The sequence below is a fragment of the Stegodyphus dumicola genome, chromosome 11, assembly GCF_044657685.1.
Source record: "Stegodyphus dumicola isolate Sdum_Otavi_A_Nest chromosome 11, ASM4465768v1".
Classification (NCBI taxonomy): Eukaryota; Metazoa; Arthropoda; class Arachnida; order Araneae; family Eresidae; genus Stegodyphus; species Stegodyphus dumicola.
In genome coordinates, this window is record NC_140778.1 from 8,562,627 (window position 1) to 8,590,311 (window position 27,685).

The 27,685-nt window shown below is 30.8% G+C and overlaps 1 protein-coding gene and 1 long non-coding RNA gene across 2 annotated transcripts; one reads left to right on the forward strand and one right to left on the reverse strand.

Annotated features, from left to right (window-relative positions):
• Nucleotides 1–1,575: 1,575 nt before the first annotated feature.
• On the reverse strand, nt 1,576–5,582 carry LOC146993780 (uncharacterized). The gene is made up of 2 exons (XR_015043892.1): nt 3,359–5,582; nt 1,576–2,497 (listed from the first exon to the last, which is right to left on the reverse strand). It is a non-coding gene; the product is annotated as an uncharacterized LOC146993780 (long non-coding RNA).
• Nucleotides 5,583–8,372: 2,790 nt separating this feature from the next.
• Nucleotides 8,373–13,215, forward strand: LOC146993781 (uncharacterized). Its single transcript, XM_085826540.1, has one exon. It carries the CDS (start codon nt 8,501–8,503, stop codon nt 10,298–10,300), a length of 1,800 nt encoding a protein of 599 aa, XP_085682666.1. The 5' UTR covers nt 8,373–8,500; the 3' UTR covers nt 10,301–13,215.
• Nucleotides 13,216–27,685: the final 14,470 nt, after the last annotated feature.

Genomic DNA, 27,685 nt, shown 5'->3' on the forward strand with positions numbered 1-27,685 from the left:
TTCACCGTTTGAGTTGAACCTTCCCTCCTTCTTAAGGCTCCTCTAAACCAGGCTGAATCACCAACTTTTCTCTCTTGGCGAGGGAGTGAACGCGCTACCAATTTTGGCGCGTTTATCGCACACGCTGGCTGAATGTCTGCTGTTTTTTTAAAGATTTATTTTATAGACGCGCGGCATTCAGCGCATATAAACTTTTCGGATAATTTATTAATTCTCGAATAGTATATAGACGTTTTCACTTAAATAAAAATTTCGCGTATATTTTGTAAACATATTCAAAATAACTTATTCTTTAGATGTTTCAGTTTCGTTAGCAGACTAAAATAAATAAGATAAGAATAAAAACTTTCAATAGTGTCAAATGGGGAAATAGTTAAAGCGTAGAGTGTGCAAATAAATTTATCTTAATGACATTTTAACAAAAACTTCCATAAAAACACTGTAAATTCATACTAAAAAAAATGTTGTCATTTAAGTCTGAGGTATATGGAAATAATTGTGCAAGATTCTGAAGAAACACTTTCTTTTAAATGTGTGAAATATTTCATAACATATATGGAAGAAGAAAGTACAGCATTCTCTGTTTTGGATGCTTTTCATCAAATGTAATATAAATACGAACTAGAAACCGTAATAAAAAGTCCTTCCTCTTCAATCAGATCACCTTTGTGTTGCATTGTATTTGTAATACTTCTAAAAATCCAATTTTTACCTAAATTAAAAAACAGTTATTCCATAAAAGATAATAACTTTGAACGTATATAGAATGAATTTTGTAATTTGAGTTATGTTACAAAATAATTCATAGTTTATATATTTTATACTAATAATTTAGATAAAACCTGTCCAATTTAAGAATGTGTGTTAACCACATTCTTAAATTGTAAAAGGACGACTTAATCAAATGTAATTCATTTCAAAGCATAAAAGAAAGCTTATTTTTTATTTTACACAGCAACAGCATTTTCATGAAGTCAAGTTTTTTTAACTGCTAGTTATTATACATAATACTTAATTTTAAACCCATTCTTATTAGAAAGCATAACTAAGAAACTTCTTTTTAAAGCACCACAGTGATTGCAAAGAATGTCGTTAAATTTACAAAAGTATTGAAGATATATTGAACAGCATTATAACAAGAAAGTACTGTACAAAATATGTAAATTTAGCATAACTTCTTTTTTAGTATTTGCATAGTTTCCTCCAAATGAACCTTAATGGGAAGTTATCTTGCGAAAATTTAAAAGTATTAAAATGGCCTCTATTTAAGATGTAACTGCATTTATAATTATTTTGTAATTGCGAATAGATTATATTATTGCAATTAGAGTATGCACTTACAACATAATTGCATAAAGTAATGAAATTAAGAGTTCACAGACACAATGTAATATAATTACAATGCAATTATCTAAATTGTAATTATAGTCACTTATTTAATACCACAATATTATTACAATCACAATGTAATTTAAATTGGGTACTATATTTGCATACCCTCCACTCAAAAGGAGGTACTGATAAGCCTGGAAGTTATTATCAACAAAAAGCCTGTTCAGGACAGTTTGATGACAATTTCCACCGGGCGAAAAGTACATTCTTAAGCCCAGGCAAATCATGACAATAAAAATCATTTAGTCTTATGATTCACTATATTTTAAACCCTAAATTTGAATTCTGCACCAAATTATTTACCTATATTTTAACATATTTTATGAATTATTAGAAGCGATATGGCAAATATCTTCTAAAAATAACTGTAAAATATTTGTATTCATTAATTGATTCAGATACACACTTTTATTATTTAAGTATATCAAAATAACAGTTTCATGTTCCTGAAATACAAAAATTATGGAAAAAGTTAAAGTAATATTCTTAGAAGCATATGATATTAGTCACCAGATGCAAAATTATAGTTAATTTTTTGCCCTAAATACAATTTTATTACACAGTAGTCAAATGTGTAACTTAATAACATGTTATATAAAAAATTAATGATAATAAGTTTATCAGAAATGAATTAATTCTGCAAATAAACTTTCTGCACTTGAAAATTTTCTACACCTGAGGGGAGGGAGAGATCTAGTAAAATTAGATTTATTATAACTTTAGTTGGACCAAACACCTTCTCTCTCTATATATGCATCACTAAAGAAATAAATAAAATTATCATGCTTAAAAAACAGATATACCATACCAGTTTTTTTCCCCTTGTTACCCTTTACATTGAGAAATAACAAACACTGAAAAATACTATCCTTGAAATTTTGTTTAAATGAAGAAACACACACCATCTTTTTATTTAAGCATTACACTTCAAAAACAGATACACATACCAATTTATTTTCACTAGCCTTTATACTGATAACATGCCATATAAAAATGAAAAGAATTACCCTTGAAATTTAGATAAAATGAAGTAACACAATGGGAAAATTTATGCACACGGACATCTTTTTTCTATTGCATGTTGTCTGACATGATCCACAAGTGCCTAAAAATGTACCCAAAGAAACGCATTTCAATATTAACAAAAAATTGTTTACAGATTAAAATTCATTCATTTCATACCATTATTATAAAGATCATGCATGAAACAAATCTGCTTTCCCATACTTTTGAGTAAAACTTTTATACTGGAAAATAGACTATATTTCTATATATTAGAAACAAGAAAATACTCATTTGAATGTTCTGCATTCATTTCTAAATCTTTACTCCATTGCCAAATTGTATAATACTGTGATTATAAATAAACTTGCACAATCCTTGCAATTATTGAAGTCAGATTATATATATTTTGTCTCACACTATTCAATTTATTCTATTGACTTCAGATGTCAATGTCAAAATTCTGGAAGTTATTTTAACCAAGAAACAGTAGTGGGTTCCGTGCATAAACAACTCATCTAACTTTATAACAATAGTGATTATAAAATAAAGGAAAAAATTATATATCATTCCAACGATATTGCAACTATAGTGTAATGTTACATATATCTTTAGCAAACATTCAGATTTTATCTTGACTTTCCAAATTATTATTTATTTTTTAATAAATTTCAATATGCTAATGATTTTCATGTTACATTAGTATAAATTCCACAATTAGCACAGGAAAACAAAATCCGCGCTTTATATTAGAAGAGAAATTTCTTTTCCACATTCAAAACATCTACATTGGCGATGTTTGGCGACTGGTACATTAACCCTAGACTAATTTAATTATAGCTATTATTACAGAAATTAGCAAATACTCAGGTTATTGTACACAAGAATTTCACTTTACTTGCACATTATAAAAATCAGAGAAGATATAAACTCTAAATGAAGGCGTAATTAACATTATACTTACTAAGCAAAGTTCAGCGCCTGGACCAGGTTTCCAATTGTCTCTTCGGCAATTATTTACCCATATTTTTCTTCTTTCTTCATTTTTAGGAAATTTTACCAATGTATGACTTTTCCGTGAATGATTTGAACAATTAACAGCTGTACATCCGCCCATTTTACACAAAAGAAACACAAAAAATTGTTGCACCGTAACTACACAGCCGCCATTAAATCTCCCACTTGGGAGCGCGAATGCCTGATGATTCAGCCTGGTATATAGGAGCCTTACTCCTTCTATTCTAACCTCCTTGAGAAGAACCCATCTTTGGTCATGTCCAAACATTGCGCATAATTACTTTTGATTGTAAACCACATGAGAGGTGGAGTTTAAATACGTCAAAATGACGTCACCAAAGCCAACCAATCAAAATTTCCTGCCAAGTTGAAATTTAGTCTCATGGGCGGCTAAAACCCGCCAGGAACTGAAGAAATTCAACCAATCAGAATAAGCCACCGTTGGAGACTGCTTTTGGCCGCCAATTTTTATGCCAATAATTGAAGAGTTTGCTTTGGATTCATTTCCTCCTCATATTCTATTTTTCGTATCTTTTGATGATATGTTTTTTGTTTAGATTTGTAACTTTTATTTTTATAAAAGGCAACGGAGTGGAAAATTCGGTGGATTCTCATGTGAAATGTGTAATAAAATTTCTAGCGAAAACAGTGTGTTAGTGAATCAGCTGTGTCTTTTTTAAGGTGGTATATCGCAAAAATTATTTGCCGTATACAACTTTCCGCTTCATTTTTAGCGCTGAAAATTACAGACAGCATTTTTTTTTATCACCAAGTAAAAAATACACACAAAAAAAGGCTTTCTCACGTTTTCGTGCGCAAAAGATATGTTGCTTTTTTTTTTTTTTTCCTTTCAATACTGGGTACTAAATTTAGCTCACAAAGCCACAAGCTTATACTTTTTTTTTTTTTCAGAAAGTTTCTAAATACTAACAAATTATAATTTGAACGTTTTCTAAAATGTATTGCACTTTTGTGTGATGTTTGTTTTTCAAGAAATGTAACACATTATATTGTATAAATTGATAGTAAAATTCTCAGATATACTGTATTTTTGAAAAGCTTAATATATAATTTTTAAATTGTTTTATTTATCTAATAAAATTTGGAATTCTCTGCCAATTTCAACACTAAATAATATATTAGGAAAGTCTTCCAATTTGTATATGTAAATCTCAGTTCAATTAAAGTATTTGATTTCTGCAATAGTATTTTCTCACAGAAGATTAGTTGCAATACTTTTACAGACTTTACGTGTGTGAAGGATTAATTCACATAACAAATAGATTTTTAGAAAAAATGTCAGTAGCATAACATGAGGAATGTAAAATGTGAAGATTTTCTTTATAACGTATTATACATATGCAGTTTATAATCATTCGAAAAAGAGGCCCGTGAGTGGTAAGACTGTTGGATACTGATAGTTAGGTTTATAAAATATGCTTTTGGACACATTTAGCACAGCTTATCTGGTGTGACATTTTCTGTAAAATATTAAATGAAAAATGTAGTATTTGTACCCAATATAATATCTGATCAGCAAAATAAGATTACTGTGGCTGTGGAGACTGACATACCAGTGAAACTGTTATATGGTGTTGTAGATATTATACAAATAGATCAGCTAGATTATGAAGCAGTATGAGGGTAGATATCATATAACCAAACATTTATAGGTATGTGTTTTAAAGTCTAATATGATTAGAAATTATATTTCTGTCATACTTATGAATCTTCTGTGAAACATACTTATTTTGAATAAATCTACTTTCAAAATACTCTATTTTGATACAACCCATAGTTTAAAAAATTAATGGCTTTAGCATGGAAACTGCATAATGAAATTCCTAATTGTGTAAAGGAAGCTACAGTCATTAAGGAGATTATTGCTTATAGGTGAAGTTAAACAGGCTTTAAGCTTGATGAATAGTATTTCCACAGTAAGATCCTTAACATTCGCAATAAATTTTAAATTTAAAGACAATTGTAAATGGGGAAACATTTAGCAGAATGTAAAAACTTTTTGAAAAATCTGAGCTTCGTTCTTAAAACTTTTCGAATGATCAACTGAGGTGAGAGAACAAAATAGCGTGTGGCAATTTCTGGCATAAATTTTGCATGTAATGAAATTTATTCAATATTTAAGATAATTTCTACAATATTCTTTATTTCGTTTTTTTTTTTTTTTTTTTTTTTTTTTTTTTTCCATGCACAGTTATTTGTTTTCTGTGTTTGTAAAAATTAAAACATTTAATTATAATTTGGTATTTTGTTTTATGGAATAAAGCGTGAGCTCTTTGTTAATATTTTGGTAGCTAATATTTAATCAAAATTTTATTTAGGTTGATAAATTACAATTTAATATATATTGTCAAAAACATCAGATTATGTTGCATAACATGAATATTTTTATAAATTCTTAAAATCTGTAAATATTAAGTTTTTTAGTACTGCATTCAAATATATTTTTTGCACATGGATCATATGCATAATTACAAAATATAACTTGAAGTTGGAATATTTCAATTGTTTGTTTTCTATATACAAATGCGTTGTTTTTATCCATTTAACATTTCATCAGTAATTTCTTAACACATTAAATATTGCATTGGTCCCTAGGAAACCAATATTAAACCAAGCAAAATAGACTTGCTGTTTAATATATTAGATATTATGAAAACATAACATTAGTTTAAACCATTGTAAAACAATTTAATTATGTAATTAAATGCATATAAGCCATTTTTGACTCTTACATAACAATGGTATAATAAACTGAATGATGTTAAGCTATTAAATTTGCTTGGAAAATAACAATTATAAACACTTATTATTAGTTATTCTGCTACTAGGCATAATTATTAAAAATGAAAAAAAAAAAGTGCAGTTTCTAAATCAGTTTTGATATGAAGAAAAAACAATGATGATACATCATGTAATGGTAACTTCATCCGAAGATTCTACAGCAGAGTAAACTGAGAAACCTTCTATAAAATGAACATAAAATTCTTACAAGTAAAATTATTATCATCTTTCATGATTAGTATTCATTCGAGTGGATAAGACTAAGGTGCACTGGCAGTTTGAACGCTGGTAGACAGGCTAGCTTTTTAGGATATTTCTTGTGTGTCACATGAAACAGAAGTCGTTTTCTTGTAATATACTTCATGAAAGTCTTCTTCGCTCAAAAAGATACTGTTTTCATGATTTGCAAAAATCAGTTAAGCAAATAAGAAAACATTCTCATTTTCTACCATCCGTATAGAACTCCGGGGGGGGGGGGAATTGTAGGATCTCTTATCAACATAAATATTTTTATGCATGTTCTGGTTTAAGAGAACAAAAAAATTTATTTATCAAAAAACAACAAATTTAGTTTTTCTTATTTATATTTATACTGAAAAACTACATAATTATGAAAATTTACATTTCCACGATCAGAAATGATAGCAAATTATAGGCAATAGATGTGTAGGCTATAGTATAAAATTTCTTGCTGCTTACAAAAAAAAAAAAAAAAAAAAAAAAAAAAAAAAATTAGAGTCATCCAATGGTGGTAGGTTTTATTGGAATATTTTATTTATACAGAAAAAGAAAATGCATGGGATTTCAAGAAAATTTGTTTAGAATTTGTGCTAGGGATTACTATATGACATCCAAAATCATAATCATTTACAGCAATCATAAGTAAATGAAATTAAAATTGCAGATTAAATATTCTGTGATTTCCAAATATGTATAATTACAAACTCTGAAGACTACTTAAGGTGATAAATTAAGGCATATTATTCAGAAAAGTCCTGACAGTAAAAGAAAATAATGTACATACCAACACATATAGTGTAAAATTATCCACAGATTTATCATGAATAAAACTTACTTGAATGTGCTAATGCTGCATTTTTGCAAGACGTAAAAAATTACATCTTTATATAACACAATGAAATGAAACAGAATTATTTAGATACAGAATAATGCATAATCTATTATTTTTTTTCTTTTGGGAATTACTGGGTCAGCTGAAATTTTATGAGCTATCCCATACCCTTTTAATATGTAGATTCTCTGAATAATCACTCCATTTTATATGTTTCAGTAAGCGCTTTTGTTAATATAGTTTTGCTTACAGAAAAATACACAAAAGAGAGATTTCTAAGATCAGGTTGTTTAAATAAAACACATTCTTAAAATATTTTCTTTATCGAATTTTATGTACATACAATACATGAAATAATAAGAAACCTAAATATCACCAAACATTTTCAAAAACACAAACAGCCAAGAAATTTTACAATACAGTAATGTTTGTCAGTTATTACTTTATTTAAAAGGGTATTAGAAAATCGAAAAGTTATTCGGTATCGGGATAGCAAGTTGATCGAAAGCGAAACAAATGATGTATCTACTACGAAAGAAGAACGAACAAGTTACCATAACATTAACAAGCACATTCTGGTATACCAGTTTTGCACTAAAATTGCGTTTGGCGAAAGAGAAATGATGCCAAAAGTTCCTGGCGCAACGGTCCTCTCTGATTGGTTAAATTTCTTCAGTTCCCGGCGGGTTCACCCCTTGCTTCTCGAAGGTCACGGTCAGACTCGCTTTCCCGTTATCGAGTGAAAAGAGTACCCCGACTGGTTTTTCCACATCGATCTTGACAGGTGTCCCATTATAATTTATTATCAAAACCAAAATTTTTAAAACTTATCATCAAATACAACGTTTGTAATCAAACATATATAATAATAATGTAACAAATAATTATAAACAAAACGCAAAATCGCTACTTTTGATTATAATTTGTAATCAGAAATTGGGAGGATGTTAATAATACATTATTTATTTTAATGTTTATTATTTTGTATTTTAATTTTCCTGGCTCATGAGCAAGCCACACTTTGATTTTGCTAGTAAAGTTTAGTAATTAGTGCTTGGCAATAATAATTTATATTCCAGTTTCAAGAAGTTAGGGCATAGTAATTGTTGTCTTACGTGGTAATGGGGTTTGTTTTCGTTGAAACTGATTTTATTATTTGAATAATTACCGCAGTTATAGTTTTTTTAATGATAGAAGTCACATCTAAGCAGCCATATGCTTATTCACACAGGAGAGAAACCTCGTATGTGTGAAGTATGTAAGAAGTCATTTAAACGAAAGGATGATTTAAACAAGCATATGCTTAGTCACACAGGAGAGAAACCTCATGTGTGTGAAGTATGTATGAAGTCATTTAGTCAGAAGTCTTCTTTAAACACCCATATGCTTATTCACACAGGAGAGAAACCTCATGTGTGTCAAGTATGTATGAAGTCATTTAGTCAGATGTCTACTTTAAACACCCATATGCTTATTCACACAGGAGAGAAACCTTATGTGTGTGAAGTATGTAAGAAGTCGTTTAGTCAGAAGTCATATTTAAGCAGCCATATGCTTATTCACACAGGAGAGAAACCTCATATTTGTGAAGTATGCAAGAAGTCATTTAAACGAAAGGATCAATTAAACAAGCATATGCTTAGTCACACAGGAGAGAAACCTCATGTGTGTGAAGTATGTAAAAAGTCCTTTAGTCTGAAGCGTAATTTAAACACTCATGCACATATTCACACAACCGAAAAACCTCATGTGTGTGAGGTATGTAAGAAATCATTTAAACAAAAGAGTCACATAAACAGGCATATGCTTAGTCACACGGGAGAGAAACCTCATGTGTGTGAAGTATGTAAAAAGTCCTTTAGTCTGAAGAGTAATTTAAACACTCATGCACATATTCACACAACCGAAAAACCTAATGTGTGTGAAGTATGCACGAAGTCATTTAAACAAAATGGTGATTTAAAGAAGCATATGCTTAGTCACACAGGAGAGAAACCTTATGTGTGTGAAGTATGTATGAAGTCATTTAGTCGGAAGTCTACTTTAAACACTCATGCACTTATTCACACAGGAGAGAAACCTCATGTATGTGAAGTATGTAAGAAGTCCTTTAGTCAGAAGTCATATTTAAGCAGCCATATGCTTATTCACACAGGAGAGAAACCTCATATGTGTGAAGTATGCAAGAAGTCATTTAAACGAAAGGATGAATTAAACAAGCATATGCTTATTCACACAGGAGAGAAACCTCATGTATGCGAAGTATGTAAAAAGTCCTTTAGTCAGAAGTCTCATCTAAGCAGCCATATACTTATTCACACAGGAAAGAAACCTCATGTGTGTGAGGTATGTAAGAAATCATTTAAACAAAAGAGTCACATAAACAGGCATATGCTTAGTCACACGGGAGAGAAGCCTCATGTGTGTGAAGTATGTAAAAAGTCCTTTAGTCTGAAGTCTTATCTAAGCAGCCATATGCTTAGTCACACAGGAGAGAAACCTAATGTGTGTGAAGTATGTAAGAAGTCATTTAAACGAAAGGATGAATTAAACAAGCATATGCTTATTCACACAGGAGAGAAACCTCATGTATGCGAAGTATGTAAAAAGTCCTTTAGTCAGAAGTCTCATCTAAGCAGCCATATACTTATTCACACAGGAAAGAAACCTCATGTGTGTGAGGTATGTAAGAAATCATTTAAACAAAAGAGTCACATAAACAGGCATATGCTTAGTCACACGGGAGAGAAACCTCATGTATGCGAAGTATGTAAAAAGTCCTTTAGTCAGAAGTCTCATCTAAGCAGCCATATACTTATTCACACAACTGAAAAACCTAATGTGTGTGAAGTATGCACGAAGTCATTTAAACAAAATGGTGATTTAAAGAAGCATATGCTTAGTCACACAGGAGAGAAACCTTATGTGTGTGAAGTAGGTATGAAGTCATTTAATCAGAAGAGTAGTTTAAACACTCATATACGTATTCACTCAGGAGAGAAGACTTGTGTATAAAGTATGGATAAATTCATTTTTAATAAAGGATTATTAAAATGTGCATATCGACAGAAGAGAGAAATCTGTCATATATGTAAGAATTCGTTTGGACAATAGAATAATTTGAAAAAATATGTGTTGATCTAAGCAGAAGGGAAGCTTTCTGTCTTTTGAGGAGGTATTATAATAGTATCAACATTTATTTATTAGTGTAGTAAAAATTTGTGTATTCGGCAAAGAAACCAAATTTTTTGCAGTCAAGTCAGTTTGAATCACAACACTTGTCAGTATTAAGTGGTGGGGAAATTCTTGGTAATAAGAGAGGCAGTCAGTGGCAGAATTTTAGATTTAATGGTATTATACTGTGTGCTATAAAACGTACTGCTGACACTGTGGTGAGGTTTTTGAATTGTGATTTGATAAAAATAAATCATAATCTTATTTTTTATTTCTAAAAAGCAGAACAATACATTCATGCAAATTATATCTCAAATGCATTTTTAATTAATGCTGACTTGAAGCTATATTTGCTTATATATCCTACCTTAAAGACTCCTTAAAAACTACTTATTCCGACCTTGATTGAAAAAGGTGGGATTGTTGTTTTGTTCAGTATCTGCCATGATGTGTTTTGTGTTTCTTCCACCTTTTTGGAAATTTGAATTTTTGATCCTGGATATCACTTTTCACAGATTTTCGAATCACTCATATTCAGTGTTACATCTGTTACCTAGCAAAATGCACTGTGGTGATATTATGATTGTTACCAATTTGACATACTTCTGAGATGCAATTCTGGAGCAGGGCGAAATGCTTCATCCCATAAATGTATTGTAACTTGTATCTTCTTTGTGCTAAAGACATTTCAGAGTTTATCAATCAAAGCTATTGAATTAATGATAGAGATGCCTTTCTTTTCTTGTAATGAAATAATATATTAGGTGATTTCTTTATTGTGTTAAAATACTAAAGACCTGCAGTCAAACTAGACAGTTCCATTTTTTTTACATATTTTTTATCTAATTAAATCTATTATCAGGAAATACTCTCAGTATGACTATGCAGCTGCAATATGAAATGTCTCGAGTCTATAACATTCTAAAAGGAGTATATGGTTATGACATTATACTGATAAAGAGAAATGAGGTCTTGTAAGATAAAATTCTTTCAAATCCTGGACATACCAAGTAGAGCAGTGCCATGTGTGTAAAGTACCTAAGAAGACATTTGAAAAAATGATTCAGTATTGTGGTATTTCGATGCAAGTAAGAAACTCAAATATAGTACATATATATTCAAAAACTGGGTAGAAGTTAACAATTGGGTGCCCCTTGTTTTTTTTTTTTTTTTTTCGATTCCTTTTAAATGCTAAGATTGGTGTTAGGAAGGCACAATTTTAAGATAGTTGCTACATAAAACCAAAATAAGAAGTCAAAAAATTTCACAAACCTGGTGTCCATGTACATATCGCTCTATTTTCACTTAAAAGAATATTGGAGAACTGCACAAACTAGGCATTATTCACTGCCTTAGCTTTGTCCATGTATACATTGATCTATTTTCATTTACAAAAATCAGGAAGCTAAAACAAAGTTAAAACTATCATGGTAAACAGAAATGGGGTTTCATGGCCAAAACTGAACAAAATTTGTTGCTAATCAGAAGGCACCGAATTCTACGCTAGAGTCAGAAACTTCTATGTTCTTTATGCAGTGTTGAAAGAAACTTGGGCTAATCTTTGGATTATGGTAACTTGGCAATTTTTCGGCGAAAATTTGGCGACCAACACTGCTACAGCAAACTGCTAGTTTTTGTTTTTTGGACGCCATTTTGTTTTCACCAAGTAAAGGCATGTTTTTTTTTTTTTACTCAACATTTTCTCCAACAATCTGCTAGCCGAATTACGCTTATACTAGAACTTTTATGGAACAAAAATGCTTAATCATGACGAAGATTAGGTGCGAAATTGGGAGAAAGTGCAGAATCGCAAACTGCTTGCCGCGTTTTTAAGAATTGCACATACGCAATATCATCCATGTACACGACCTATTTCCACTTAAAAAACATCCCAGAAATGCACAAAATGGCACTCTTGACTTTATCCATGTACACTGCTTAAGTCTTAGCTAGTAACCTTTATCGCCTTACCAAAATGTTGCCAAACTACCTGTTACCATATTCCAAAGATTAGCCAAAAATACTTAAATTATGAAGATACTAAATTAAAAATTTTTTCAATATAAGTATATCAAATTTTATATTTTAAATGTTTTTCCCCCTTGATGTCAATTAATATATGTGTTTAATGGAAGTATGAGAGGAAGTTTGTAAATGCTTCAGTTTCTTTTTTTTTTTTTAATATTTAGCACTTCAAGCATAGATATTTTAATATTTACTCAGTAACTTCTTAAATTTATGCATGTAAGTTTTTGTTGCACAGACATAAGACATTTTTCATGATATGCTCATGAATTGAATGTAAAAAACTACCTACACAGCATGCATCTACTAATTCAGCATTCTGTGCAACTTTGTATGCATAAAGTAAGATGCAACTCTTTAGATATAAATATTAGGTATTCATCGGGTATCGTGATCAGATTCAGAAATGTATGCATACATAAATTTCTGAATCCTGTCCCAGTAACAGAAAAGGGGAACCAAATATTAACTAAAATAGCATTAGTCTCATTTACGTCGTTAATGCTGAAACATTTCCCTTGCTTTTACTACCGCAGACATCTCATTTGTGATATTGCTTTTTTTCTTGTCAAGTTCACCAATGGCTAATAAGCAGGGTTCTAAGCATAATATTAGCAGAAAGTACATGATATTGAGCCTTAATGTGTCTTTTTAAACATGTTATTTGGCAAAAGCAGTGTGGCATAAAGCATGTGGAATTTATATTTATGCCAGAAAAGAAAAAAGAACATGATATTAAGCATAGCAATAGCGGAAAATAATGATGTTAAATATTTATAAGTCTCATTTAGCTCATTAAACATGCAACTTAGTGCATATGCAGGTAAAATCCTAGTATACGGTGCAGCCTTGGGGCGCGATTTTGAAAATTATCGCTAACACCAAAAATGACCCAAACAACGTCTAACTATACACTATATACATACCCAAACAACGTCTATGTATATACTATATATACACTATATACTAAGTATATACTATGTATAACTATATATATTCTTTGAATGACCCGTTTACTACTCATCGTATATGTCCTGTTTTTATTGCTCATCATAAAGTCGCTAAAAGTAGCCAAATCCCGTGTGCACCGGATACTAGGATTAATCCCATATGCACTAAAGCTAGGGGGGGAAGAATATTAAGTGTATGTAAATGAAATTTGCCTTTTTAAACATAATATTTAATACAGTTCAGAGTCCGAAATCCGGACCTCAAAATTACCAACAACATTTACACGTAGGCTTTACGCATGTGCATTTGATTTCCCCCTCCACACATAATAAAACATCTGGAGAGTCACAATTCTTATTTTCACTTTGACACTAAATAAAATACCTTGATATTAAAGAAGCAATCATTTAAGCATAAATTTGTATGATATGCAGCAACGGAGCCAAATTACGGCTACTGCAATAATTTGGCTCCTTTGCTGTATATCCCCTTGGTATACATCTCGAAACTAAACATTCCACATAGATACATCGTTGATCTGATGCCAACCAAAACATGACAACTTGAATGATGACTCATGCAGCGATGCATAAGAATTTTTTTGTGTTATTAATTGAATAATAAATGAGCAGTTTCCCTTAGAAAGTCCTCCAAAAAGGCACTTCCCCCATCAGGCAGATAGCCCTCGAGGTTTTGCCATAATCACACACACACAATTGAATAATAAATGAGTGTGATAACCTTTTATGTTGACATTATGTGTGGCGATTATTACATATTAAATTAAATGAGCTAAAAAAATGTTGACGGTGAAAAATTTACCAAAAATTCTTTCTATATGCTAAAAATAGATTTTGTTGATAATACTCATAGACACAAAGATTACATTTAGGACTATTTAAATTAAGAATAATGGATTTGTTGTTCACGTAAATCCAAAACCAGCGGCATCGAGTTGCAGAATTTAGGACCCACAGAGACTGCATCACGCGGTAAGATAGCTAGCGCGAACCTTCAATAAGGTATATGTATATATTGGAGTATGACCTGTTTATGTAGCAGTTTATTTTTTCAGAACTTTGATAAGTCTTAAGCATGTGCAAAAAATAGACATAAGTATAATAAATAACTAATACAATTCAGGCTTTCAGGCTTAATTGTCTCAGTGTGCGATAGAAAAATTTAACGGAATAATTTGCCGTTAGTTGCCAAGCTCATGATGCATATCAAATTATGCATAGTGAAGGATAGATAAATTTGATGATGATAGCCTCTAATTTTAAAAGTTTTCGGATATTCCAAACAAGGTGAAATTTTCCAATTAGCGTATTTTCTAAATAAATGTGGAGAAGCGGTAATAAATGAAGATGATAAGAAAGAAGTTTTTCTTTGTGATGACAATGCTTCTCAATCATGAATCAATTAATGAATGGCAAAATCTGTAGTATGGTTCTAAATCCAGAAAATGCCGCTACCGGAAGTGAAGAAAGCAGCAGAGAAGTTACTGAAAACGAGAAAATTTCAATTGACAAGTTAGTCGGAATTTTTGAAATAGCAGCTACAGGACTTCAACAATGTAACTGAACAGGAGATATGTCTGTCTGTCTATGGAATTAAAGAGAATGTATTAGCACAAAAAGGAAGCAACTTACATTAAAAGAAATGTCTAATAAGGTAAACAAATAAATATTAAGCATTTTTGTAAATTTTGATACCCTTTACATCATAAGTACTTCATTATTTCATAAATCATGATTTTATATTTTTAATTGTATAATTTCTGCATGCCATCTCACCAGATTTAAATTGATGATCTAATATCTGGAATAATCCCAAATCTGGAATTGCTGAAGTCCCGATGAGTCCAGATTTTGGACATTGTACAGAACATGTAAATTTATGTTAAGAAGAAAAGCAAAACAATATGTAATTAAAAATTAACATAAAAATAAATGCTAATTATGGAAATTGTTTCGAATTAATTCTGTATTTGTAAAACAGTTACAAATACTTGTATACATACAACAATACTTCATTTGCCTTTTATTAAATTTCTCTGGCCATTTTTCCGAAAACAAAACCGTTAAGAATAGTACATTGTCGGAAAACAATCGTATTTAAAATTTCCTACAGTGAGTCTTGCACATTATGTTTAATTTCATGTACAAGTATTCAAATGAGTGATCTGTTAGATTTTTAGATTGTGGACCACTTTATTGCAGCTTCACTATGGAAAAAGATAATGTTGAAATCATGCAAAATAATAATAAATTAGTGAAAAATAAATTATGTGTAGGAAGTCAATGAGGATTGTGATATAATGTGCAAATTGTGCATAGCAGTCAAGGAAAACAATGAGAATACAAGAGAAATGGGGTAACAGTTTACAATTGTGTACACCTTGTTATTTTGGTGCTTTCTTTATGATGCCAATATCAGCACCAGAAAAGCACAATTTCAAGATTACAAGATGCCCGCTACATGAAACCAAAATAAGAAGTCAAAGAATTGCACAAACTGTATGTCCATGTACATCTCAATCTATTTTCATTTTAAAAAAATCGGAGAATCGCACAAGCTAGGCATTGTGCACTTCCTTAACTTTGTCCATGTGCGCATCAATCTATTTTCACTTAAATAAAGTCAGTAAGCTAAAAGTTAAAACTATCATGGTGACCAGAATAGGGGTTTTATCGCCAAAATCAATCAAAATTTCTTGCCAATTGAAAGGGCAGCCAATTCTACACTAGAGTCAAGAAATGGATTTTTTTACTAAGTAAGGCACACAGACAAGATTTATTTGAAGTATTTCATATGGCATTTTTCAAAAGTATTGTGAAAATTGTCTTCACTATTTGCTGTAAATGCAGTACAAAGTGTGATGTTGCGATTCCGCATTTGGAATTTTTCCGAATATTAGAACATCTTCCTAAATCTAGTAAGAGGGCAGTTGGGAATGATAAAATTAAAAGTGTAAAATAATGACTTATCAAATAATAAAGCATTTATTATCTAAATTGTATAAAAATTTACAAAAAACAAAGCTTCATATTTATTTGTTCACTTTATTAAGCATATTTTTCACTGTAAGTTGTTTTGTTTTTGTGTTGATGGAAAAAACATATTTCGGGGCCCAACTTGATGAAAGTTGTGATTTTTTTTTTTTTTTTTTTTGTGCTATTCCTGTTTTTCTGTGCAGTGCCCTTTCAAGTAAAATGTCATCCAAAACATAGTTAAAACAAAAAAGTATAATCTAAATAAACTGCATTTTAAGTCAAAATAAAACACGAATATACAGATTATGTAATCTGTGCAGTACGGAAAAGAAATGTCAACTTGCCTTATTTCGAAATTGTGTCTTTGGAGTGTTTTGTACAAAATTCCTTAACAGCATCCAAAACCGGTTTAAAATTATTTGAACTGGAATCTGTATACTACCATCAGCACATATATTAACAAAAGTAAGAATAAAAATATCCTTTGTAGTGCCGGACTGTCAGTGGCATTTCTTTTTAAAATCCCTTTTTATTACTTGGGTGATCTTCAGTAAAACTCTCTCGTGGCACCTACACATAACCCCTTAATTTCTCGAAACGGTATACTTTCAATAGATAACAAGTTGCTTATTTATAAAATTGTATTGCGTCTCATACTATGCATATTTGTGTAAATCATATAGGAAAAAGTTACAGCAGGCACAAAATTGTGCCCTAAGACAGATCTCCAACTTGCCTTGGTACGTTCGAAATCAAAAACTTCATGATGAATTAGGCAATTGAACAAGTGAAATATTTTTATGCTAACCTCTCAAGTATGAGCAACCCCATTATAAGGGTTTACGATTATGATTGGAATGATCCAAATAATTGTAAACGGCCTATGGCCATACTTAGTACACATATTATTTGTTGACATGCTTTACCTGTACTGTGCATTTGTGACTTATGTTATAATTTAAGTGCACCAGTTGACTCACAGTACCTGTGTTGAATGTACATATTATATGCATCTCTAGATTCAGGTTAAAGCCAGCTCGTTTCCCCTCTCTCAGCTTTTGCAGATGGCATTATCGTCTCGAAACTCGGCGAACATTTTATTTCTTCTAGAATTACCAGTTATCTCACTCTCCTTTTGCTAAAAAATAATAATATAATAATTTGAAATAAATATATATATTTTATGTTATTTACTCATGACAACATTCGAGACAACCTACATGTTCGACAAGGCGTAGGGTTCTTGACCCAGGCACCCTGGTGCTACACCGTTTCCATGTGAGTGAGAAACGATATGGTTCATTAGAGAAACATCTGCATATACGTACAGCAGAAAAAACTGATGTGTAAGGCATGTAAGAGTTCATTTGGATGAAAGGACATTTTAAATATGCATATACTTAATCACACAGGGAAAAAAACCTCACGTGTGTGAGGTATATAACAAGTCATTTGTTCCCACTAGTTATTTAAACAATCATATACTTATTCATAAATGCGAGAAACCTCATATATGTGAGATATGTAATCAGACATTTACTGAAAAAGGAACTTTAAAAAACCCATCTGCTTAGTTACACAGAAGAAAAACCTCATGTGTGTGAGATATGTAGTAATAAGTCATTTAAAAACCCATATGCTTATTCACACAGGAGAGAAATATGTGAGTTTATGCATGTGAGGAATGTAACAGGTCGTTTACTTTAAAAGGTGATTTAAAAAGACATATACTTATTGGCACAAGAAAGAAATGTTTTGTGTGTTAGTTATGTAACAAGTCACTTACTCAAAAAGGAATTTTAAAGAGACATATCCTTAATCACATAGGACAGAGACCTCATGTGTGTGAGGTATGTAACAAGTCATTTACTCTAAAAGAGAATTTAAACAGATATATGCTAATTCACACAGGAGAGAGACCTCAAGAGTGTGAGATATGAAATAAGTTATTTGCTGACAAATGTACTTTAAACAAACATGTACTTATCCACACCTGAGAGAAACCTTATGTGTATGATATATGTAATTAGTCATTTACTCACAAACATAGTTTAAACAAAAATGTACTTATTCACACAGGAAAGAAACCTCATGTGTGTAATATATGTGAGGAGTTCTTTACTCACAAACATCTTTTAAACAACCATGTACTTATTCACAAGGAGAGAAACTCTATGAGTTACATGTGTAAGAAATCGCTTAGATGTTATAAAAATTGAAAGTTGGATGCCTACAAATAATAGAAGGCTAGTGTCTTTTGTTTAAAAGCTAGATTAACAAGAAAGTTTACTCATCTGTGCAGTAATGACTTGACCATGCTATAAAGAAATGTCTTTCTATGAGGTGTATTTAACTTGTCTTTTAATATCAATTCTTAATAAATCATTTGTTTGTTTCCACATGATTAAAACTTCATGTTTACGAGATAAGTCACAAGACGTTTTATCATCATGTTAGTGCGAAATACAACAGACTTATTTTTCATGAAATTTGTTCCTGAAAATCATACATATAGTATATCCCACTACATGTGTTTTCTGTGCGATATGTATTAGTATTTCATATCACATATGCAGGCTGATTAAAGTATTGCTGATTTAAAGCAATTCCTATTCTTGGTATTTAATTAGAAATGAAAGATTTAAAACAGCGTGTTCGAATAGTGAAAAGGTAATGACTGCTTATAATGTTTTGAATCAAGAAATTGTATTCATGTCACATTCCTCCCATTCAGATAATGTCATGAAATGTTGAATATTTTCATTTGACTGGAAATTTCAGCGCCCACCAGCGGCCGAGCGGTAAAGTCGCTAAACACTGGTAGTTCGGTCCGAAGTTTGAATCCCGCGAACGGGCTGGCTGCATGGGTGTTTTCGTGGTTTTCCCCATGTGTAACGTGTATACGAGCCAGTTTCCCTTAGAAAGTCCTCCACGAAGGCATCCCTCCCCTTAGGCAGATAGCCCTAGTGTGCTTTGCCATAATTAAATACACCACCACCATTCACATTTTGCACTGTAATCCACTTTTCCCTGCATTTTTATAAAAAGTATGGAATGTGAAATATCTTGTTTTGTGATAACTTTGGTACTGCAGGATTTAAGTAGTTCTATCTTCCTTGTTAACTTCTGGAACTGCTTTTTTAATGTTGAGAATGCTTCGAATTTAGATTTCAGTAAGCTTATGTGTTCAGTGTCATATATTTAAAATGTTAATTTTGGACTATGAGTTTGATGGTCCAGTGCAGCTTGTAGTGTCTTTGAACAAAGTCAGAATTTCTTGAGGTTTTCTTTTTCTGTGGTTGTGCATAATCATTCTTCCAGCAACCATGGGTATAATAATTCTTCAGTTTAGCAATTCTGCCATTTAGTGTGTTTCGTTTTTGTTATATTTCAAAGTTGAACAGTTTTTGTAAACAAATAGTGGTCTTTTTTGCCTAGAACTAAACTATGGCCTTGCAGCATTTGCAAGCAGTGGAAAATATTGGTGTAAAATTTCTGGAAGAACACAAAATTTTGCTGAAAATTTTCGAAATAGAACAACGAGGAAATTCTTTTCCTCCATAGTCGAGTGTTGCACGAACCCATTTTTTTAGCAGTTCTGCCATTTTTTTATGCAAAAACAGATAGCTTTGTCCTTGAGGAGGAGAAAATTGCAAAAGAATAACGGAAAGATTTAAAGAAGCATGTATTTTATTTTTTTTATTCATTGCTTATTTAATAATTCAAATTTGTATTTTCAAGTATGTTTTGTTTTGCTATATTGATAATGTTGTACCAATTTATAATAAATATTGACAGTTTGGGTATCTTTCTGGAATAAAGGTGTGAAAACCACCAACTTGAACCCAATAAGTAACTTTTCATGTGTAAAAAATCAAAAAATTGTGCAAAGATTATTTCTTTATTATATTACTACCTTTTTTTTTGCTCATGGGTCCATGCAAATGTTTCAGATACATTTGTACTAATATGTGTTTGTTTATTGTCTATTATTAAGTATTCAGTTTTGACATCTGATTCCTGTGGAATTTGCTGACTTTCATTTTACCACCTTCAAATTCTTCTTGATCTGAAATTCTGAAGAATGGGTTAATATTTCATCACCCTGTGCATGCTGTAGCTCTTAAGTTCATTTTATTAAACTTGGCTGTTCTTGTGCTAACAAAAAATTTAATTATAGTTCTGAAATTAGATATGAAAATGTTTCTCAGCTTCGATAACAGCTGAGTTAATGATTGAATCAATTTGTGCATATATCAATGCTATAGAAAAATCCCATGTGCATATATAACCAAAAAGCATTTGGAAATATCTTTGTAATGTAAGAAACAGTTATTTACTAAATACGTTTTTAAGGAACATTTTTTTTAAGTTATATTATTTTTGAAAAATTTTCGAACAAGACATAATTTTTAATTTTCAAAGGCACATACTAGTGTTCGATATGCATTAACACTTATGTACCAAAGTAATCTCTCATATTTATTGCGTAATTCCTGCTTTGTTTGGAAGTGTTTGTACAAATCAACCTTATGATAAATGGGAGCTTAAATTTGTTATGAAATTCACTGAGGCAAAATATTTCAGGTATAATGGAACTTAAGACTATGAAAGCATTTGCCAAATTTCATACTTTATTGTCTCTTGTTATTTCAACTCAAGACACATTCTGTATTAGAATTATATTCAGTTGATGTTCGCAAAAAGGTCTCGTAACAGAAATAAGAATTGTGATCAGGCAAAGTTGTATAGTTTTAAAAGAATGTAACTTTACCAAGTCCTTTTAATTTTATTTCATGGGATTGATTGCAGTAACATCTGTTTTAGTTGGCTTGTTTTATATAATGAATCTTGTTTTTTCTTGTAATTATAACTATAATTTTTTTATCATTATTAAGGCTTAAAAGTTGAAGAAATAAATGTATTGAATTTAAGGAGATATTTAAATGCAAGAATTCTAATATTTGTATTATGAAAGTTTGTAATTGCATGCTTTAAATACCTTTTAAATATCTGAAAAGATTGTTTTGTTTTAAATCAAATATTAACTAATATGTCCATACCATATCTATAAAAAGTAGGTTATGGAATGAGTTTTGTCAGTGCCACCTGATACAAGTTCTTTAAAATCAACTTTTCACGAAATAGCTGTAAATCGACTTATTAATTTATTTTTAATGCATCAAGCATAAGTGTAAAAGTAAAGAATTATGTGAAAAATTCTCTCAAGGGCACAGTCAGGAAATGAGTTTGGTAGATAGCCAGTGTTGCACTCTACTCAACCTCTGATGTCTTTCTAAGGCAAAACAGATCACTGTATGCTTGGGGAGCAGAGTAGCGGAAAAATATTTTTAAAAAAATGAATGTAAATGTCTTATTCTTTTAATGTACTATCACATAATCCTTATTTAATAATTAAAATTTGTATTTTCATTTTCTGAAGTATATTCTATTTTTATGTTTTGTTCAGGAACTTAATGAGAAATTCTGTTAGTTTGGGAATCTTTCTAAAACACGAAAGTATACAAAAACCACCACCATCCAACCAATAAGTGACTTTTACATTTTAATCTAATAAAAAATGCCAAATTGCACCAAGATGGTTTTGTTAATATGGAAGTACCAAAATTTGTTTTAATATTTTGTCTTTTGAATTTCATAAGTAATCAGGGGTAATGATTAGACATTATTCACTGTAAAAAAATATGGGGTGATCTTTACAATATGGTAACTGGTAGTTTGGCGACATTTTGGAGGCGATAAAGGTTACTACCTGGCACATTGGTAATAATGTGAGCAGTACTCAGTTACGATTACGCATTATTTTGTGTGAGGGAAATGAGAGATCATGGGATATGTCATGTGATATTAATGGACGAATTACGGTTCTTTAATCGGAAAAGGGGGGAAATCGGGAAAAAATCTGGAAATTTTGTATTTGGCTCTATTCTGTGTTGTGTGAAACAGTGTTCGTGAATTTTTGGATCCCATGGCCATAACTAAAGTGAATTCGAAATGGGTATTTATGTATGTATTAATTTAATGTATGTGCTCATTTATATTTTAAGTAGTGTTTTTGAATTTAATTATATTTTAATTAAATGATAGTTATTTTGTGAATTTTATGTTTGTAGGAATTTGGTATACGTTTTAGTTGAAGTAAACGTGCATGGAAATAATTTAAATATCTGACAATATGTATTTGTAATGGTTGCGGTATGAATTCGTTGGTGACGTGTATAATGTAATAGATGATTTAGAGGTAAAAGTATTTGGATATTTTATTTATTTTATATGTGGAAATGTTCATTACTTTTTCGCGATCAGGTAATTTCATATATGTTCTTTTTACCGGGTTTAAAGATTGAGAAAATTGTCATGTATTTTCGTGAAATTTTTCTAATTTATGAGAAAAAAGCAGTGTACATGGATATAGTGAAGAGTGTGCGCAATGCCATTTTTGTGCAATTCTGGGATGTTTTTTTAAGTAAAAATAAATCGGCGTGTACATGGTTTAGTGATATTTTAATTAAATGATAGTTATTTTGTGAATTTTATGTTTGTAGGAATTTGGTATACGTTTTAGTTGAAGTAAACGTGCATGGAAATAATTTAAATATCTGACAATATGTATTTGTAATGGTTGCGGTATGAATTCGTTGGTGACGTGTATAATGTAATAGATGATTTAGAGGTAAAAGTATTTGGATATTTTATTTATTTTATATGTGGAAATGTTCATTACTTTTTCGCGATCAGGTAATTTCATATATGTTCTTTTTACCGGGTTTAAAGATTGAGAAAATTGTCATGTATTTTCGTGAAATTTTTCTAATTTATGAGAAAAAAGCAGTGTACATGGATATAGTGAAGAGTGTGCACAATGCCATTTTTGTGCAATTATGGGATGTTTTTTTAAGTAAAAATAAGTCGGCGTGTACATGGTTTATGTGTATGTGTTATTTTGAAAAACGCGTAAGGAGTATGGTATTGTGCACTTTTTCCCAATTTTGCAGTGAATGTTTGTCATGATTAAGCAGTTTTGTTAGATAAAATTTCTAGCATAAGTGTAATTCGGCTAGTAGATTGTTGGCAGAAGTGTTCAGTAGATAAAAAGAAAAGAAACGTCTTTACTTCGTGAAGACAAAATGGCGGCGGGGAAAAAAAATAGAGGGTTGCTGTAGGAGAGTTGGTCGCCAAATTTTCGCCAAAAAAACGCCAAGTTACCATAATGTAAAGATCAACCAAAATATGTTTTCCTACACAATAAGCTTTTATGGTGAAATTTACCTGCCTGTAATAATCAAAATAATGCATATAAGTGTTTCTACAAACACATACAATGGAGATTTATTCATAAATAAATTTGTATCAGAACACACATGCGATCATACTATCTCATACCGACAAACACAGTATTTATTTATATGTATGAGTATTTACAAAAGTATTTTATGTATTTAGAGTTTCATGCAGAATACAACTAACCATACAAACAGAAATAGTTCATTATTAATTACATATTTTGTTGTTTGTATTAGTACTTAACTGATACAGAGTGTAATACTAAACAGCTGCTTATACTGGGTAATATCTATCAGACAAATTACCTTAGTGTAAATACATAAAATCGACGTATGTACAAAATACTTGTATTAGAATGTGTTTAATATTTAAAAGGACAAGCTAAGCACAAAATTATAAATAATTTGAGTATTAATTATAAAATTTAATGGTCCTTCTTTTACATCAATAATAAGTTTTTCTTTAAAAATTTTAGCATTAAATGCCAAAACAAATTTATTATCGGTGCCTTTGATGCAAGGTCACACGAAGATAAACTTGATTTAGCAGATTTCTGAAAACATTAAAATCAAAAGTGTTAAATTACAGCAACATCTATTAAACAATTTTTTTAAGCAATTGCCTGGTAAATTTTAACTTTTATATAAAAACTGAATTAAATTACAAATAAGTGACTAAGCTTGTACAGTATTCATGTTCATACATTGGAAATAAATTGCACTTAAATGAAAGAGCTGGAAATATAGTCTGCATGATGCATAAAATATGATTAAATCTATTTGTTAAATATTTGAATGAATGCTTACTTTCAGGGATGTAGCTAGAGAGGGGCAGTTTTATATATCACTAGCGGGCAAGCCCACTACATGAGGGAAGGGATGCTTTCGTGGAGTGCCCGCTTTATTCACGTTAGGTCACTTGATTTACGTATGCAATCACAAGATATACGCTAGCTCGCATGATTGCTAGCGGGTAAGCCCACCATTTGAACGGCCTGAAGCCTGCTTTCATTGGCCTTTATTCGAAAGTTGGACCGAACTACCAGTGAAGCCCGCTTTCATTCGACGGGATTTAAAATTTGAAGCAAACTATCAATGTTCAGCGATTTTTTTCCTGGGCTGCGCCCGCTGTATTTACATATGCATCCACAATTTCTGGACAGTACGCCGGGATTCGAAAGTTGGACCGAACTACCAGTATTCAGCGATTTTACCCAGGCTGCACCCGCTTTATTGACGTTATGCATTCACAAGATACTGCCAACATGTTACACATGCGGAAAATCACGAAAACATCTATGCAGTCAGCCTGCTTGCTGGGATTCGAAAATGGACCAAACTACCAGAGTTAGCGCTTTATTCACGTATGCATACAGAAGATAGTGCTTAAACGATACACATGTGTAAAATCAAGAAAACACCCATGGAGTCAGCCCGTTCACCGGGATCGAAAGTTGGACCGAACTACCAGTGTTCATCAGTTTTGCACGAATATGCATCCAGAAGACACTGCATACACGATACACATGCAGATTTTTATATATCATTTTAAAAAATAACTTAAGATTGATTTGCAACATTTTGTATAAATAAAGATATTTTTACCAAAGAATTAATATTATTTTCAGACTTTTTACTGTCGCACTAAATGTAGAAGCTGGACAATTTGAATATTTCATCTAGCCTCTTCATTTAATGATTTAATGTATTTTTACTCCTCCGAAATATTTTAATGACAAATTTATTCATTCATTTACAATGTTTATCAGATAATATCAAATCAATATGTATATCTGGTGTCACCAAAGGTTTTATTATCTTTAGCATTTTTTATATGTAGTATAATATTCTTAGTAAAAGTGCTGTATACAAACAATTACATACTGGCAATGAAAATTTTGAGGTTGTACCATTATGCCAGTAAGTAAAAAAAAAAAAAAAAAATCGCTAAATCTTCTTAGCATTGATGAGGCATCCAATATGCATATATTTTCGATGAGGCTTATAGTTACAGGTATCAACACTGCATAGAATCGACACCAATTCTAGTTACGAACATATAAGCAACACGATAAAATCAAATTTTTATAATGACAAGTGGTAAGAGACAATAGGTAAGAGAATTAATGCATATTTGCCCCAGAAATACAATTAAGATAGAATATGTTTGAGATAATAAATATGGTTGCATCTTTAAATAACTATGCAAAATCTTATTTCTTGCAACTAAAAGGCTGTGTATTCATGTATTATTCTTATTCTACTAAATGTTCTACACATTCTTATTCTACTAAATAAAAGCTTGTTATAAATAAAATAGGAATACATAAACAATCTAATAAATTACTGAACTGATCCAAATCCACTGTCCTTGCTTTTATTTGCTAACCTGTATATCTGTATACACATGTTTGTGTACGCTGTTTAATTTACTCCAAAGTTATTTAGTTATATGCAATCATATTTTGAATAATGGCTGAGAAATAAAATTACTTAAAAGTCTCTCCCCTATCAATACTTATCACTGAACAAATACTTGGGTGTTTTACATTACAGAACAACAGATTTTCTCGAAAAAGATACATGTGGCCGTTTGATACTTCAAGTGAGAAAAAATACTTTCATCATTAGCTAATTTTCACCATGGATAAATTTTTTTAAGCTACTTTAAAAACTTTTTATTACTAATACTTACTTCAAAACGAACACTGCTATAAAAGATAAGAAAAAACATTTAACTGTGCTCAGCGAGTAACAATGGTATGTATATCATTTTATAAGAAATTGTTTGGTGCATGCTATTCTATAGTGGAAAAGATTTGATATCTGTAATACTTTTTATACTATTACTCATACTAGATCATCATACCTATTTTCTGAACTGGAAATTTTTTATGCTAACTATCCTGAACCACTGTAAACAGTTCTAAATAGTTTAACAGGAAATGACTCACACACAGAAATTTCAACATTACTAGAATATGAAATTCAAAGTTCATCATTAATGTTAAAATAATTAACTTTTACTTTTATATGTGTCATTCTATAAATTTTCATTTAAATCATTGCTAACATAAACTGAAACACAATTTAAATTTCTGCAGGTAAAATATGCATGAAAGCATAATTGTATATGTATATTAATAATATTTAAGAGATTAATGAGCTATAATGATTTATACTTCAATACACTAATATGCATGTTTACTTTCGAAGAATACACATACACGTTTATATGTATGATACACGAGAAAGAAATTTTGCATATATAAAGAAAACTTTTCTTACGAGAAAAAATGTAATCAGTTTTTTTTTTTTTTAAATGCTTAGAACGCACGTTCATATAATGTCCCACTTTCTTTCCAATTCGAAATACGCGAATCCACCCTCTTCGTTTTGCTATCTCGTTCGATATTTTTCGAACCAAGAATGCGATTGAAGCATAACTCAGGTTCCTTGCAAGCTCGTGATTTACACTGATGTACACAACAAAACATGCGGTCTGTACTTCTTTTTAAGTTATACATATGGCCACAACAATAAAAAATAAAACGTTTAATTACTTTTCGATCACAACACGCTTCACAAACTAGATAGCATTGTCAAACGTAAATACCGAGCTTTAATGTTTCCACCTTTTAGCCACTAGATGGCGTATCAGAGCGCTGGAATCGCGGATAGGCACTAATTGATTGTAAACAAATAACTATCAGATAAATGTATTTACATACAGAATTATAAATGCATATATCAGAAATATATACACATATTTAAATTAGCATTTCAATAAGTACTTTTGTCTGCGAGATGAAATACATGTTGCATCATTTTTATTCTTTCCTGTGTTTAGAAACAGATATCCGAAGTCAAAATTTTCCTCTTTTTTCGCTTTCTTCAGGAAGTGTCTACAAGTACGACGTCGGACGGTTAGCTCAAACATGGTAAATATC

Bases quoted from the DNA above. Each gene is read 5' to 3' on its own strand.
- LOC146993781 (XM_085826540.1), top strand. From the start codon at position 8,501: ATGCTTATTCACACAGGAGAGAAACCTCGTATGTGTGAAGTATGTAAG.